The sequence below is a fragment of the Candoia aspera genome, chromosome 1 (genome assembly GCF_035149785.1).
Source record: "Candoia aspera isolate rCanAsp1 chromosome 1, rCanAsp1.hap2, whole genome shotgun sequence".
NCBI classification, from domain to species: Eukaryota; Metazoa; Chordata; class Lepidosauria; order Squamata; family Boidae; genus Candoia; species Candoia aspera.
The window spans coordinates 18,186,875-18,205,415 of NC_086153.1; the positions used below are offsets into that span (position 1 = coordinate 18,186,875).

Below are 18,541 nucleotides of genomic sequence, written 5' to 3' on the forward strand. Positions count from 1 at the left end.
TATGAAGCCAAAATGTGCAAGATGCCTTTGGGCCTATAATTTGGTGAAAATTAGGTTGGGCCCAGGGCACCCCCAAGAAGACTTTAAAAAAAAAATCAAGATGGCAGGTGTAATGGCATAATCAAAGCTCCACCCCTTTTTACATGGGTCACACATGCAACATACACAAAAGGGGAGGGGTCTCATTGGTGCAGTGGTGGACACCATCTTGCCTTTTTTGAGCCCCCTGGGGATGCCCCTGATTGGGCCTGCCTTCCATTGTTGGAACCAAAAACTGAAGTCACAGCTAGGATTGACATGTAAGGTAAACAAAGTGATTATAGAGTCAATATTTATTTGTTGAAAGATGAAACCTGAAGCTTCATTTTGATGCAGTTGATTTTCTCTCCCTCAGTGCAGTAGAGATGCCCAGAGAAAAGAATGCAGAAAAATCCTAGCTGTTAAGGTAGTAATGGTATGGGTGTAAACCAAGATGACCCTACTTGGCATCACCAAATGTAATGCTCTTTCTAGCACAGATCCTCTTTCAAGGCATTGTATTTGTAAATTGCTTTGCCCGCACCAACTTCAACAGAATCCACAATTCCCATCTTGCAGGCTGAAAGAACTGGGACTGAGGATGAGTTAGGACGGACTTGCAATGTCTTCTGTGGTTGATACAGCACTTGAGATATAGAGCTGATTCTGATGTGAATGTCCAAAATAAAATCCTTTGAGATTTCAATGGAAGTCTCTCCCCCTCTTATGATTTCTCAAGTCAATCTAGTATTTCAGAAGTTTACAGTGAGTTTCTAAGTATCAAACTCCACTCTTTGTCACATTCCCTTACTTCTGGATTATATTCATCTGATCCTTACAGATTTTTCATTTTTATTTCCTTAATTTTTAAATTGTAAGTTTGATTAATAGGATGGTATTTTTGTTACTGCACGGCCAGGTACATATTCACCCAAGACTCATCAGTGCTGTAAAGTAGCCTCAAGGCTCACCACAGGCATCTGGTAGAAACCCCAATGCTGCCCCAATGTGCTATTGTGCAAATGATGTGCATTACACAGTTCACGTTATTTGGCTACTGATGTCATGATGGACATGACATCACTCGCCCCCACTGCCATAGGTTCTCATGAGGCTCACCAAACTCCTTCAGCTCTATTCAGAGCTGATATTGTAGCCATGCTACAGATCAGCCCATTGCGCTAAAACCCAGATATGGTCAACTCACACTGTGCCCATTCATTCATTGTTTGGTTTTGCTTTGGTTTGTAATGTTCAGGAAAGAAGTTAATTTATATTGAAATAGAGTCCACCTATTGCAATTTGTTTAGGTTTCAGGGCATTATGTTCAATGTATCTTTTCAACTTTCTCCACTCAAAAATTCAGGATTGTGAGCTATACAGGTAGTCATTGGTTAACGATGGTAATTGGGACCGGAATTTCCATTGCTAAGCGATGCAGTCATAAAGCTCGACATCACATGACCACATCACTTAGCAACGGCAATCCCAGCAGTCCCAGTTGCCATTGTTAATCGAATCCCACCAGGTTGCTAGGTGAGGACCCACCCCGATCCAAGCCATTCCTGGCTTGGTCCCTCCCAGCCCCAAGCCTCAGTAGGGTAAGGGACTGCCTCCTCTGTCTCCTTTTCAACTCTCCCTACCCGCCTATCTCCCCCCCGCATCTCTGCCCTTTTGGCCTCCCTGCACAGGGGCACTCCTTGGAGGTGGTGGCGGCACTGAGGCTGAAGTAGAGTCCTAGCCTTCAGCAGTCGCAGCCAGCTGCTACCGCCCCCAGACCTCTACTTCAGCCATCGCACGCAGTCTCAGGAGGAAGGCCTGGCATGGCCAGCAGCTGCCTCACCCAAGGCCAGGCCAGGCCAGGCGCACCACCTCAGTGGTGGAAGACGGCAAAGTTCAGCTGGGTGCAGCGAGGGCTGCGGAGTACAGGGCGGCGGGGTGGCTAGGGCTTTGTCCTGATTACCAGGAAACACACTGAGACAATGACTTGGTCTCTAATATTTATTAGTAGTACTTAACAAGAATCCTAACAAACTGAGGAAGCGTGGGAAAACCCAGCCATATAAACCCCAAAGGTTAAGGCGGTCCCGATCTGTGTCTCTTTGAATGGCTGAACAGTTCCTCAGTGCTACGCATGTGCTTGACAGCCTGGGTGGGAGCCCCCTGCTCGCCATCCTTACTCATGACAGGCTTGGTGCTGTGGTGGCTGGGTACAGCACAGGGCTTGAGGTGGCACTCCTCAGTAGCGGCGGTGCTGCAGCTAAAGTAGAGGTCCGGGGGTGGTGATGGCCAGCTGAGACTGCTGAGAGCTCTGGACCTCTACTTCAGCCCCAGCACTGAAGAGTTCTAGTCCCGCCTTAGGCCTGAAAGCCGGCTGGGTGACCCTGGGCCACCCACTCTCTCTCAGCCCAACCCACCTCACAGGGTTGTTGTGGTGGGAAAATAGGAGAAGGAAGGAGTATTTGGTATGTTTGCCGCCTTGAGTTATTTATAAAAATTATAAAGGGATAATAATAATAATAATAATAATAATAATAATAATAATAATAATAATATAATAATAAACAATAAATGCCACTGTGCAGGGCGGCCAAAAGGGTAGAGATGATGGGGAGATAGGTGGGTGGGGGGTGTTGAAGCGCCCCTGCAGTCCTAAGTGCGGAGAAGCTGCCAAATGCCCAAATTTTGATCACATGACCGCAGAAGCACAGCAATGGCTGTAACTTTGGGGAGCAGACGGTGTAATTTCAAACAGTCACTGAACGAATGGTTGTTAAGCGAGGACTACCTGTAGATGTGTCTTTTCCCCCCCCCAAATATGGTTGAGACAAGGTGCTGTTGCATGTCAGCTCTTGATTATATTAAGTATCAGTGAAGCCAGCAAGTTAGGAGTACCAAATTTCTTTGTTGGTGGTATTAATCTACATTTCCTCCAATGTGAGAATGCACCAGAAGTTCTGCATAAAATTCTTGTTTCCAGCTACGTATATCGTGGGAGTAAAGATGTAATTACTTCAGTGTGATCATGCGTGGAACCATATTAAATGATTCGTACAGGGAAACATAAACATGAGGACCAGTTCAAATGTATAAAGATACTCCGCTTATTAGAAATCAGGCCCCAGGAGAAATTTCCAAAAGGGCAACGTGCAAATGTCACTCATTTCCAGAACTTACATACAACAAAAAACAGTGTGATTGGGAGAACCTCAAGGGATTTAGATTACAAGCTCCCCCAAAATAACCTGCAGAGCCAAATACAATCTCTCATGTGCAGCCAAAAGTCCCTATTTCTTGGCTATTTGGGGACAGCCCAGATTGCACAGCACACACTCTGCTGCTCAAACTACATGCTCCTTTTCCAAATGATGCAAATCGACTTTTGCCACATTGGTCACTAACATTTCAAGAAGAAAGCCAGCGAAGAAGGGCTAGCAAAATATTCAGCAGAAGGCCAGAGAGGTAGTTTTGAATCTTAAGCCTGGTCCCAAATTATTTTAACAGTTTGAGCATTTGGCTATAGAAACCCTTTTATCACCACATTTTGTAGCCCAAAGATAAAACTACCAGGCTGCCCATTACGTACTATAATATATCCCAGACTTTGCTCACCAATTCACCAGCTAATGTAGCATGTAACTATCCCCTTGAAATGGATATTTCTAAATCAGAGGAAGTGATAATACCACTTTACTGCACATTGGTGAGACCCTCAGCTCAAGTTCTTCTGTCTGGGCATCAGATTTTAAAAATGATGTAGAAAAACCAGAACAGGTCAGGGAATGACAATGGGTCTTACAAGGAGACACTGGGGGAAGTGGAGGCAGAGAGCAGCCATCTCTCCTCTTGCCAGTCTCACCACATCTCCCCATTACACATACAAAGTCAGCTGCTGTTTAGGCTGATCCAGATCTCCAAGCCAATTGCTGCGATGTCTGATGGTTATCGATGGAGAGTCTGGATTGAAGGAATTTGACTCTCCTGTTGTTCAAACCAGGATGGCCCTGGAAAACAGGGCCCAAGGACTGGAGGGTAGGGGGTGTGCTTGCACCAGCCTAAATTGGCCAATAGGAGCTGGGCTGTTCCCAACCTCAAGGAGTCACTTGACCACATCAGCAACCGAATGCTTGGGGAAATGCCTCAGGCTATAGCAATTTGGGGCATATTTGTGCCATGGTCAGGTGTAACCGAGGAAAGGCACTTGAAAGCTGTTTCTATTTCTTTGCACTTTGTTTTGACATGCATGGAGAGGTTTTTGGGTATGGGTCTTTCGGCCACAGAAACTTATCCCTGATCATCTTTTTCTCAATTCCCATGAATGTTTGCATCACATAAGCTAAGTGCTTGGGAAGGAAGGGGAAACCCCGGCTTTCTCACAAAAAATGAATCCTTGCATTTGTCTAACCAAGAGGCCTTTTCATGTCATTTTCCATTTTATCTTTTCAAACATCTTTCTAACTTGGGGGCATTCCTTTCTATGGGGCAAAGTAATTTCTTAAGGGGAATTTTACCTTTCCTTTTTTGAAAAGTTTCAGATTGATCCTGCCTGGCATATCTTCCTGGCTGTGCTTCTTAATGTGCTATTGTGGGCCCAGCCAGAGAACTGGAGCTCGTAGCAAAAGAATGTCAGCCCCCAAATTCTCCCAAGATGCCAGGGTGGTGTGCGTTATTTACAATGGTGTGCAACTTGTTTAAATTGTGTCAGGCCGCTGGCCCATCAGGAATAGTTGCTTCCCAAAATCTTAAGGCAAAGATCCCAAAGAGCTCATTGATGGAACTCAGGATCCAGCATCCAATGCATGCACGTTACTCTTGAATCACAGTCAGTATGGGAGCCCTATCTTGTATTAAGTTCCTTGGCTTGGAAAAACCCATTAGCAAGGGAACGGGGGATTTTCTGCATGCTGTGAATGTATTCTGTGGCTTGTTTACAACAAGCTTGATTAATGTTAACTTTTAACAGCCCATTTGGTTCTTTATGGTTCAATGTCTTCTCTAAACCCAGAAAATGGGTTAATTTAGTAATCAAGTTAATTATATCGTGTGAACGCACCCTACATTTACACAAGTCAGGAATTAATTGATCTAATTCAGGTTTGGTTCGATGGATGGAAGTGGATGCATTTGCACCACTTTAAATTTCTCAGGATGGCCCAGGGAGCACCTGACATGGCAACACACCACATGCTCAAAGCCATTACGGGGAAAGTAACACTCCCCTGACAGCCCCCAGCCACTGGAACGAAAGGAAATTCATAGCCTAAGGACCAGCTAGGCAGGAGGACTGAGAAGGTATCATAATTCACCTTTGTAACCTTATCCCTGGAGCTTGGAAGCTGCTGAAGGACACTGGGGCTCATGCAGGCTCTTCGAAGTCTCATTGGCCACTGCACCTCTGCAAGCTCTCCTGCTTTATTTGGAGATATTGGGAATCAGACATGAGACTTTTGGCATTCAGGTATGTACTCCAGTGACTACTGTAGTTTCTTGCCATGTGGCAGTTTAATTTTTCATAGCATAGTCTGAGAGGTCCTGTTAAAAGCAGATGTTCAAACACCCAGAGCTTGGGAGGTAACAAAGGTTAACAGCAAAATAAAATGCATCATCAGGGTCTCATAAAATCCAACCAGTGCAAAGTGCTGTTGTAGTCCTTTTTGTTAATATACTCACATTGGGTGGGTGGTGTGTGAACAAGCTTCAAAGGAGAAAGAATATACCCCTAACTTCAACTGACCCTGCCATTCTGATCTTCTGCAGAATGCCGAACACTTATTGGTTTTCTCCAGATGTATTGTGATTTCAACTTGTGGGGCCAAGGTCCATCTTAGTCCAGTATTTTGCTTCTCTGCAGAGATAGACCTGTCTCCTGCCATTGCTCCCCTGCAACTGGCATTTGAAGGCATGCTGCCATCAGCCTAACGTTGAGCCTCAAGACTGACAGCCTTTGACAAACCCATCCTCATTGCCACAAAGCATGGTGGCATGGGCTAATCATGTGCCATGTGAAAAGCTATTTTGTCTAACTTGCTTCTAATCACTGGATGAGCTTGGTCCTAGTGTTTGAGGTGAGGGACAAAAGCTTCTCCCTATCCACTCTGTTCATGCCATGTATAATGGTAGACACCTCACTCAGGAGCTGTTAGAGCCCCCTAATTACTTTGGTTGTCCACTTCTGTATTTCCAGCTCAGTCTTCATTTTAAAATATGGTGACTAGAATACACAGTATTGCAGGTGTGGACATACCCTAGATTTATGTAAGTGTGTACAATGTTGACAATTTTATTTTTAATTCCTTCTTTATTTTTCCTGGTTGGAGCTTGTCGTTCCAACAACAGCCATATACATCAGCATCTTCACTGAGCTACCCATATGACCCCAAGATAATTCTCCTGGTTAGTAACAGACAGTTCAGGCTCCATCTGTGTATATGAAAAATTAAAAGTATTTTGCTCCCAAATGAATCATTTTATACTTACTTGCTCTTCTACCCTCTGCTGTCCCCTTGTATGTGCCTCTTCTCCCCACTATTCCAACATCTGAAAGTTTCCCAGGACTCTTGAGGAACAGCAATGTCAGTGATTCTTCAACTTTTCTCAAAGGCCTCCCACCACCCTGATTGTATCATGATCCTCCTGAGGATCAAATCCAGTATTTTCATTTGCAAGCCCCAACTCCCCCTCCCAAAGTGAAGAATAAGTAGACAGAACAAGAAAGAAGCCAAGGAGAGACCTCTGGAAAAATTAGAATCCTGCAGCCAGATTGGACTGATCTGTCTTTTTTTAATCAAAATGTAAAGTCCAGCCCTCTGTATATAGTTGCTCCTGATCAGGGTACGATCATCATGCCTGACCCCATCTTGCTTGCACTTCCCTCATTTATATCATGACTCTTCATACAATCTGTGCCTTGTTGCACACTTGGGAAGAGCTTTGTTTTCCATGTTCCTTGACTTCACGGAAGCTCAGCCAGTGAGAGAGGGAATAGGGGACTGCTCACAGTGTAAGACTAGTAGCTACACCTCCCTCTTCCTCCTTCTATAGGAAAAGTGTATTGCCTCTAAGAGAAGGGAAAACTGCTCTTAGCATGGCTGTCAGTTGATGGAGAAGCCACCCAGGAGGGTCTTCAAGCTCAAACATCCCACATGTAAAAACAAGGCAGGTTGGGAACTTGATCCCTCTTTGGAAACTAGATGGCTTCTTCCAGGAGGATTAATTTACACTGCTCCTGACTCTCTTCTGCTTGGAGTAACAGGGTGGGCTTACTAACCTGATACACAATCTTGGAAAAACTGAGACTGGAACTAGGGAGGAAGCAGTGCAGGCATTAGAAGGGGGAGGTGGTGTTTAGAGTAGCAGGAGGGGGGCAGTTCTGTTTCTCAGATCCCCTCCCCAGGTAGCAACAGTGAGTCCCAACTGCCTTGTGGGGTCTGCAATCAGCTGATGGCTATCTGGTCTGAGGCTTCTCCCTCCCCATGCCCCAGAACACTGTTCCTTTTGGCTCCCCCTGGGCCGAGCAGAATCCCTGAATGTTATTTATTTTAAAGAGTCAACATTTATTGTGCAAGAAAAAAAAAGCCAAGAGACCAAAGGATTGCATCGCCTTTCAGAGACGGGCAGCAAAGGCAGCAGTGGATGTTGGCAAGGCAAGGAGTAACATTCCCCCAAGCAACCAATCAGGTGCAAGGACCTATGGCACACTCTGGCTAATTCCAAACAATGGCTCAGACACTCCATTCTCTTGGCCTGCTTGATGGTGCCAGTCAGTTCCCACCCCATTTTAATGCTTGCCTGTGGGCACCAGAGGCAACCAGCCTGCTCCAGCCAAGTCTCCTTCACCCATACAGAGTGACCCATAGATGCACCACAAGCAGCCTTTCAATAAGGGCTCTCTCTCCAAAAGAAAAAAAAAAGATACATCCCATTCTACAAGATGTCCGGTTTTCCTGTGAACCATTCCTGGCCGTGCAGGTGGGCTTGTCCACTGAGAGGAAGAGCCAGAGGAGAGCCCAGCACGCATAGGAGGGCAGTGCCATCTAGCCATTGCAAGCCCAGGGAGAGCATCCCGTACATCTCTCTCCTTGGGTTGTGTGGGGTCCGACCCGTTATGCAATCTCCTTGATCCTGTGGATGTAGTTGTGCAGCTCTTCAGGGTCCTGCAAGCCCATGTCTTGACAGACCCACTCCAAGTCCTCTTCATCTGCTATAGGGATAGAATTATAGGCCAGTTCCTCAGAGGGCATGGTGGCAAATGTAGTAAACTTGACCCGCTTACGCTTGGAGGTGGGAGAATTGAGCGGATCCTCGCTCTGGTCCCTGGTGGAGCCACCAGAAGAGCCATCCCCCCGCCCATGCACCTGACTCTGCACACTGGTTTGTGAGGAGCCGCTGCTATGGTGGTCACCATGGCAGCAGGTCTGCACGTTCTCCAATGGGTTGCCTGGGCTTTCAGGCTGAGGGGAAAGATCATTCTGGGCCCGCAATGGTTGTCCATTTCCCAAGAAGACCCAGTGGTGGGAGTGGTCCATGTTGGTTTGTCCTTCTGGCGGGATCCGTTTGTGCCGGTACTTGAGTACAAAGACAATACAATTAATAAGGAAAACCAGAATGGCTAAACAGAAGACACCCAGCAGGGCATACATGCCTATTTCCAGGTCTGTGAGTCCTCGAGTGACTTGCACGTAGCCAGTGGGAATGGTTGGGAAATCCTCAGTTGGAAGGATTACACTGGGTACCCAACTCTCCTGACTTGGCACCAGAGGCCACTCCACTTCCACCCGTGGTGTGGTGCGAGGCATACCCTTCTCCCGTCCAGGCCTGCTAGGAGTTTGGACAGGCTCATAATCATAGGTGGGCTCTTCCTCAGAGCTGAAATGCACACGGACACTGGCCAGTGTGGTGGCCAGCACACTCTTGCGCTTGGTCTTCTGGCAGCTCTCGCAGATCAGCAGATCAGCTTTGATCAGCTCACCAGACCCTTCTCCTTCAGCCCTCACTATTGGGAAGGTCCGCTCAGGCATCACTGACACCACTGACTTGTCCTGGCTTGTCACCACTAGTGTGTAATCCTTTGGGTCATACAAGGAGAGGGGGGCGATTGTGCCATCACTGTACGACACCCAGAGATTGAGCAGAGCTTCCTGTTTGAGAAAAAGGACAAAACTGTTTGGAACCATCCATAAGCTTTTACACAGTAATGTATTTTTGGATCTCCTACGAGACCCCAAAGAACATAAATCAGAGACCAAATACAACCTCTGGAGAGTGAAACACTTTAGTTATGGATAGCCCAGTTCAAAATGCATGCCCTGTCATTCCATTCGATAGAAAAACCATTTTCTATTTTTTAAAAGTATTTATTCAAGAACTCTCCTACCCTATGGACTACAGAATGTTCTGGGGTATCTTTTGTCCAACTATTATGTATGGGCTGCCAGGACAGAAGTGTCGTGAATGGCTGTTAAATGCAATTTAGAAAAGCTTCTTTGCCAATATGCACTGCTGATCAAGGAAGACATAGTAAGGGATCTTATGATCTCCCAGAACCTGGATCCCCAGTTCAAAAACCACCACTCTCTATCAGTCCTAATTCCCCACATTCCATCATTTTCATCCATCTATCTGTGTTTGTATTTCACATTAGAACTTCCCCAACCTATCGCCCTCCAGATGTTCTGGAATACAAATTCCCATCATTCCCATCTAGTGCACATTAGCTTGTCTTTTCCCCCAAATCGGTCTCTTTTGTCTCATTTATTCATATCTTCTCAGTTTTCCATATTCACACAACATGTGAAACCCTAAATTTGGATTAACAAAGGGAAATGGATGTGTTTGCTTAACATGTTACGCTCAAATAAATAAATTATGGTATGTCTAACTGCAGGGGTTGGCAATGCAGCCTTGGTGGATATCCTGTTGCCTGCAACATCCCCAAATGGCATCTGCAATGATGCCAAAATAAAAAGCAAAATTAAAACATCCAGAAGACTGGACTCCCCCTACTTCATTATTGTTTAGAAAGACAGTGAAATCTGTTCTGTTTTGTAGGGCTTTTGAAGCCTACATGGCTATTTACGTCACCCTCGCTAGGGATGGGTCCTGGAGGTGGTGTTATTCTTCTGTGATTTCTATTTTATTTTATTTTAATTGGTTGCATGAATTATTTTGCAATTGTTTTATGTTTTCTTTTTGTACAGCTTACTCTATAAACTGCTTGGAGTCATTTGGATTATGGTACATGGTGTAATCAATGGACCTATCAAATAAACATTTATGAAGCTACTAAAATCTTGTAAAAATTGCCTTCACTGGTAAGCTACCTTCTCCTATACACATGTAGGCTGAGTTCACACAAGAATCTAAGCAACAACAACATTAACCACTTAAAACCAAGCTTGTTTAGCATGTTGCGTGAATGGAACTGCTAGACCCTTAACTGACCTTGTTCACCTTATTGTGCAAACCAGCAACAGTGGCCTTGAAATAATACGTTGTGAGGTAGGAAAACACTGGCAGCTGGTGAGAATTTTGCTATAATTTTCAGTGATTAAAAAAACATTCTCCTAAAAAACAGAAAAACTCCAATTGTTCCTAACACTAACCACTAACTTCTCTGAACCTTTTAAAGATTCAGCATCTCTCTGATAAACGAGTTCCTCTCTCCACATCAATACACAGAAAAATTCACTGTTCTCTGATAGGGAAATTTTTGAAAAGCACTTTGCTCAGCCCAAGTTCCATCTTTCCTGTGGCAGCCTGGTTCTCTGTCTACAGGGAATTCTTTCAGCCTCCCATCACATGGGCCTCTCTCCGCAGTCTGAAGAGAACAGTTGGCTTCTCTGGGAGAATGGAGCCCATCCATATGGGCTGGCATTGAGCCTTGGGGGTTTCTGGGGATTACGATGTGAGACTACCTTCCCCAAGAGTGGTCAGCATTACCTGCTTGGAGAAATTGAGAGTCTGCTGGGCTGTTGTCTTGGCCACAAGGGTGTGGCTATTTTCAGGGCTGACATGAAGGGAAAGGGAGAGGTTGGAGACCACCTGAGCCTTCAGTTCCATAATGGTAACCTTCTCATCAACCACAGTCACTGGTGTCTCACCAAGGACAGCTTCCACAAGTGGAGAAACTACCTGTAGAAGAAATGGGTGACCTCATTGATAAAGGATTATGGCTGGGGATTCAAAGAATCAGATTTTGAAAATATGAAAACAACCCTATTAAAAGCACAGGGAGGACTAAAATAATATTTCTGGATTAAATGGAAGATCCTTCAAAGTGAGCATCTTCTTTCACAGCAACACTAATTTGTTACCTAATTTTGGTGGCATAATCTGGGGTGTGTGTGTGGGGGGGGGGGTTTCTGTGGACTGAAAATAGTGCTGAGGGGCAAATGTAGCCCACAGAACTCAAATTGTCACTCCTGCCAAGTCTCTTCTTATAAAAAAGATGCTCCTATTTCACAATTTTTTGAGCTGACTTTTCTTTTTTTCATGCACCTCTTCAGGTAATGGTAGACAACAGCCAGGATGAAACAGACCTTGAAATACGCTATCCACCTTTAAAAAAAAAACTTATCTTAGCTTGGGACCTGACATTTTTAGGCACAGCAAGTGGAAGCCAAACAGGCAGATCAGGTACAGATCTTGATATTCTTGGAATCTAGACTTTCATTTAAAAAAAAGTGTGTGTGAAAGGAATAAAATATACATTGCATTGCTCAATGATAAGCAAAGCTTAATGAATACTGCAGCACAGACATGGATACAAGTCTGTATGACTGCCATAATTTATTCATATTATCTTTTTTCTGCACTGAATATGGGTTATCTTACACGAAGAAAATATTTTCACTTTTAAGCAAAGAATATATTATAGGAAAAGGAATGCTCATAATGCAACAGCTTCTGAGGTTTTGTAGCAGAGATTCTTGATTTCAAAACTGCCTCCTGAGATCTATAGCTACATTTTCCATTTCTCCCTTTGGAACTGGGCTTCTCATATTAATATAGCCAGTCCACAGATCATCACCCATTCATGGTCTCTCCCTCACACAGACGCCCAGAAAGTTCTTCAAAGTGTATTTCCCTTGAGCCACAATATCTTTGAAGATGGCAGCCTGGGATTTTTGCTTAGGAAAGCAATACAATGTCAAAGCCTGGAATTAATTGTAGCTACAGAGATGCCTGGCAGAGATTCAAGCCTTGCTCAGAACTGTTTCAGGGAGAAAATGCACAAGAGAGAGGCAAGGAATATTGGGTGAGGAATGCAAAGTGGAGGAAGAGGGGTACACCAAAGTGTTCTTGGAGGTTCCAGTGATGCAGTCCTGCCCAAGCTAAACCAACTGCCGTGCTGGTTAGGAATTGTGGGCATAGACATAGAGCAGATTGTGGAATGCTGGCTTAAATACACAGAACCACACACTGAATAGGTTATACTTCCATATCCGAATTCTCTGTGTTAGATTATGTAACCTCATTCCTGCTGCCAAATACATTTTCACTGGTTGCTAACTGAAGCCTGACTCCAATAAAGTTCTCACTGAAAAAAAATAAAAGGTGCTGAGTGCAAACATTATACAGGATTGCTACTCTTGCTCTAGAAAATAAAGTAGCAGCATGGGTTGGGTGGAAAAAGGTTAGATATTTTTGAAAACAGGACATCCATTTTCTTTGCCACACCATGTATGAGACAATAATAAGCAAAGGGCCTATGGATGTCTGCAAACTACCCTTGCTTCACTCTTGCCATTACAACAGCCTGCCTGCTCAGTCTGAGGACTGCTTGTGGATCATCTAATGAAAATCTGATGGCATTTACTGGGATTTTCTGCATCCAAGGAATGAAAAATCTCTCTCTCTCTCCACTTCCTTCTCCCTACCCTACAGGGCCAACAAACACAGAACACTTGATTTGCTTTTACCTTGAACAAGGTAGTGCCAGGCTCCCTGCCAGCTAGTGTATTGCTATTGACCATGTGTGCCACACGTGGGTTGTCGACCTTCATGAAGTCACTGACTAGGTCTGTGACCTCCACCATCCATTCAGGGCCCAGCATGGTGACCACCTGATCTGTGCCCTCAGAGGAGGTGGTGTGGAACTGGGTGAACACCTGCAGGGTGGAATGCTGGTACTGAAGTGTGCAGCCCCTGCTCTGTCTCCGTTCTTCTTCCTCATCCTCATCGTCACTCTCCCGTATGGACCTGTGAGAAGTTGAAGGACATCAGTGCAGAAAAAGGATTTGGTTGGCAGCTTTGTTTTAATGCCAACTATTTTCCTTTTTCTTATCAAGGTTTTTTTCTTTCTCAGATGGTCAGGAATCAGGTACTGAATTTAAAACGACTGTCCACCCTCCAATAACAATTGTAGATAGACAGGAAAAGAAAGATAAATATACATAAAACTCACATGGAATGCCCAGCTTCCCCAGCTTGTCAAGCTAACCTTGCCAACTGGAGTTGAAACCAGTCCTGAGAATTATACCCCTATCCCAAAGATATGTATGCCTACGACACACTACTATACTTGTGTGCATAGCTATATATATTTCTGTCATAATCCACACGCCAAAACAGACAGGGTCAGGGCCAACAAAATTAATTTGTACTGGCTCAAGGAATGGCAACTAATTAAATTTAACTGTTTGTAAAATATGGCATCCCATTTACGAAACTAGTTCTTTGCTATCTGTGTATTCTCACTCTCTCACATTCTTACATACACATCACAATACAGACAAGTAAACACGTACTTATACATTGTGCTCTCTCTAGTAGAGAAGGAAGGAAGGGAGGAAAAAATAGGATGGAGATGCAGGGAAGGGGAAATTGTGATCCACCCAGAGTGCTGCACAGGTGTTACAAAATAAATTCACCAGGCAAACAGCTTCTCTTCCCAAGTAACTAATTTGCAGGCCTGCAGCCATTTGCACCTTTTGCCCATATGTTTACCTTCAACAACTTTTTCTATCCTTATCATTGAACTGAAGGGACTCCCCTGCCCAATTAATAATCCGGGAGAAAATGTGTTCTGTTATCAAGTAGATAAGGTAGTCACTCTGATCCCACCGTGGTGTCATGCAGCCAGTTGGAGCTTGGGTATCTATCTATCTATCTATCTATCTATCTATCTATCTATCTATCTATCTATCTATCTATCTATCATATTTTTATCACCGCCCATCTCCCCCACACGGGGGACTCTGGGCGGTTCACAATAAAACAGTTTAAAATTCAATAAAATCATCAATAATATCATTCATCAATAATATCATTCATCAATAAATATGATGGCAACACAACACCAAATTAGAAAGGACAATGCTTCCTGTCCTCCAAAGTGGATCTTTCGGCCCACGATCAACACAAGACCAAATCAGAAAGGACAATGCTTCCTGTTCTCCTCCAAAGTAATCTTTCGGATCATGATAGTGAATTTAACACCCATAATTTACTGAGCCATGGTTACTGCTTATATATTCTGCAGTTGACAAATTTGAGTATCTAGTGTGGAAAGTCTAGCGTAAGCTCAAGTTTACAAGAAATATATCTAAGAATGGCTACAGTCTCACCATGCACAGCTGACCACTAAATCTTCTGGGGCAGACTTCTCCATCCTATTCCTTTCTATACCACTGGAATCATGGAACCACAGGTTTAGAGGGGATCACTTAAGGCATGTTCTGTGCAGGAATCCAAATCAAAGTCTTCTCTTCAACATATCCAACAAAGGGGAGTCACTATCTCTCTGGGTAACTAGTTCTACTCTGAAATTACTCTTCCATGTAAGTTTCTTCCTAAACTTCAGTTGGAATCTGCCATCTTAATATCCATGTTTCTGTGTTTGCCCTCTGAAATGACAGAATAAATCTGTCATATCCCCGTTCAGTCTTCTCTTTCCAAAGCTAAACCTGCTCAGATCCTTCTATCTCTCTTGACTAAACTCAATTTCTATTCCATTAATCATCCTCCTCTGAATCTGTTCCAGTTGCTCTAAGTCCTTGTTAAAGTATGGAGCCCAAAACTATCCTACCTCCGATCTGGTAAGATAGGAACTCGCCATCCTTTCACTTGGCTGAGGCGTGGGTCAGACAGCTCAATATGAAGAGGGAGTTTGGGGACCCAAACAGTCATCTCCAAGAGGGCATTGAGGTGCTCATAGCTGAAGAACACACCTGCATTCATGGAGCCCCTAGACTCCTTGCCGCTCACAAAGACATAGTCACAGCTACTGGACACCTATAGAAAAATGGGAAGGAAAAAGAAGACATGTGGTGAGCAAAAGTCCCCCCTTCTTCCACATTTTTCTGGATTTTGAGGATTTTGAGGCTAAGAAACAAATTACCATCAGATAGGTGATAGTTTCTAAACTGCCCTCTTACAAGTCTGCTGATTGTTTCAAAGCACTTGGGTCATGTTTGTAAGAAAGAGGGAAGAGAAAAAGAAGATGGATATATAAGTAAAGGAATAATAGCAGCAACAGCATAGATTTACTGAAGCATTTCTTGAACCATTCTAACGAACAAATAAAAAACAGAACCAGAAAATGAAAATTTTGGTTTGGAAAAAATATTTCCATTATCTCTGATCAATATGCATATTGGCTAAGTAAACAATGGCCTTTACTAGAGGGACAGGCAGTTAAGGATATTACATAATTCTATATACATAATGTGGCTCAGATGTCATGAGAGTTAACAAACCATTTCTTAATATCCACACAATATAGCCTTTATTGTGGCAAGTAAGCATGCTCAAAGCTGTGTCCTCTGGATATTCTGCTCCCTGAACTCTGCAGATTTATGTTCTGTCAAGTGAACATTCTGAACATGAATGTTGTTGTCAGATCCCCCCCGATCAAAGGATTCACAGAACCCTTTGCTGACAGTTGTAGAAAGAAGGTCCTGGGGCAGGCAATACTGAACTGGGCCCAGGAGGCCCAATTTTGTCCCATCACTCCCACCCCAACTACTCATAAAAGTGACTATATCGGATTTGTGCCCCAGTTAAAACCAATTGTCCTGATAGGATGCAAATTCTACTGAAGTGTTATAACCATTCAAAATCAAAGCAAATGCATAACAATTATAATAACTATTAGAACACATCAGTATCTATCTCATAAGCACTTTGTAAAGTTGGGAATTGAAAGCAACACACCCTCACAGTTCCATTCCTATCAGAAATGGGTGCATGTGCTGTTCCTTCACCCAGGGAACCATATTTTCTGAGGTTTTGCAAGATTCCAGCTTGCTTCAACATATCTGGTGTGAGAGAGATGTCAAGAGTCAGAGATTCCCAGGGCAGAGATGTCAATAATATCAACAACCATTTGGCTTCAAGGCCATAAAATACAGGGCAAAGAATCTGTTGAAAATGTGGGAAAGGCAGCTTCCAGTGGGAATGGTGGACTGAACGGCTGCACCCACTGGTTCAGCAGGAAGAACTGACACCGCGGTGACTTTTTTTGGACTCAGGCAGGTCTTCCTGAAGCCCAAAAACATTCTCCAGCTTAAGGAGAATTCCAGGAACCACCCCATCTGTCCTCCCAAAACGGCTGATTGTAGCCAGAACATTGCAAACTGAGCTTCACATTTGCCTGGTAAGATAAGCTGGGAGGTGGGGGATTTCACCATTTTCCAAGCCGTGCTGTAGCCTTAAAGAGACACTAAGTCCAGCCACCCCATTTCTTAAACACCAATTTGCATATTTTTTTAAGCATACCCCAAGAAAGGCTCTTTACAGCGAGGAGAAGCTGGAGCTCTTGATGCTTAATGTTATTTTTGGGTTTACTTAATAAAAAAATTCTTTTAAGTTTTGGACTTCATTTTCCTTCCAAAGGAAACTAAGATTGAGACTAAACAATTGTCTACCTGTTAGTATTTCTGTGTCAAATTGGAAGATACTGGTATTTTCCTACACGTTGAATTGGCTGATCTGGACCTTCAGTTTTCTATTCACTTTCCCTTGAGAGCATCTTTGATTTAACTCTCATTCTGTGTAAACAAGCTGCTGACTTTCGCTTTTTGCTGGTTAAGTTTCTAAGGGGCACCATAATCTACTGCATGAGACATGGAGGATTTCAAACAGATCTTTTCTGATTTTCACCAGGACTTCAAGCAGATTTCTTCTGACTTTTACTGTGCTTTTATGTAAGACATCCAGGACATTGTGGAAAACATGAGATCTAAAATGTGCCTCCAGGTTGGGGATGTGATGGATGACATTGAAGAATTTAAGAGTGAAAGAAATGTTTTTTCTAAGACTCAGATTGGAATTATTATCAAGATGCTGGATGAGAATTGGATTAAGGGTCTTGGAAAAAACCAAGGGAGAGAGTGATCTGCAAGCCACATGTAAAATCAATCTCTTGGTGGACTGCCATGAAAAGAACCTGGAATTTTTGAGGGGGGCAGTTGGATAGGCTGATTCTTCTAAAAGGAAAATTCTGTGCATACTGTGGAGATATGTAATTGCTCTGTTATATTATGAAGTGGGATAAGGGTTGGAAAAAATTTATTTGGTTTGCTTTAAGGATTTGACTGATGTTATTTGCCTTTAAAGATTTGGATTTACTGTCTTGATTTTTTATGGGTTTATCAAAATTAAAATTACTAAAACTGGTGTATTAGGGTTAAAGAATGTTTACCTGGTTATTATTATTAAAATTGTTGTAGTGTTAAGTATAATAGTAGACAACTTAAGCTTTTTAATTTGATTCTTATTATAGTAGACAGAAATGTATAGAATAATGGTAAGGTAAAGGTAAAGGCTTCCCTTGACATTAAGTCCAGTTGTGTCCGACTCTAGGGGGCGGTGCTCATCTCCGTTTCAAAGCCGAAGAGCCGGCGTTTGTCCGTAGATACTTCCGTGGTCATGTGGCTGGCATGACCACACGGAACGCTGTTACCTGCCTGCCGAAGCGGTACCTATTAATCTACTCACATTTGCATGTTTTCGAACTGCTAGGTTGGCAGGAGCTGGGACTAGCAATGGGAGCTCACCCTGTCACACGGATTCAAACTGCCGACCTTCCAATCGGCCAGCTCAGCGGTTTAACCCGCAGCGCCACCGCGTCCCTTAGAATAATGGTAGGAATGGATTAATTAAATATGTTTATAAAATTTTGTTTATATAATTTTGGAGGGGAGAAAGAGGGTTAAGGTTTATATGATTTTTTTTTTAATATAAGGGGGAGGAGTAACTGTACTTAGTGATTTTTATTAAGTGTTAGTGGAATTATTTATAGAAATAATGTGGTGGTTTGGATTTAATACAGAGTAAGTGATAATTGAAATTTTTGTATATCCTTGCTGTTTAAAGTTGGAAGCCAGATCTTTTGTAAAACTGAAAAAAATTCTCTTTTGTTTTTGCACTTTTTAGTTTTCTCACAGGTTGTTTTTTTTTGTAGTTTTTATTTTTCTTCTTAAATCTAATAAAATTTATTACAAAAAAAAAAAAAAGAAAATGTGGGAAAGGCCAAGTGAATGCATGTGAAAACAGGGGATTACTGAATCCTAGTTTGGAG

General features: G+C 43.3%; 1 protein-coding gene across 1 annotated transcript in view; it reads right to left on the bottom strand.

The window, feature by feature from the left end:
* Window positions 1-7,057: 7,057 nt before the first annotated feature.
* The window catches only part of TMEM132E (transmembrane protein 132E), a 195,764-nt gene continuing 184,280 nt past the window's right edge, over window positions 7,058-18,541 (bottom strand). Inside the window, exons 6-9 of the mRNA XM_063298507.1 lie at window positions 15,047-15,252; window positions 12,939-13,218; window positions 10,957-11,148; window positions 7,058-9,155 (exon numbers count right to left, since the gene is read on the bottom strand). Coding sequence (XP_063154577.1) covers window positions 8,121-9,155; window positions 10,957-11,148; window positions 12,939-13,218; window positions 15,047-15,252 — 1,713 coding nt within the window. The 3' untranslated portion in view covers window positions 7,058-8,120. The remainder of the gene's footprint in view (window positions 9,156-10,956; window positions 11,149-12,938; window positions 13,219-15,046; window positions 15,253-18,541) is intronic.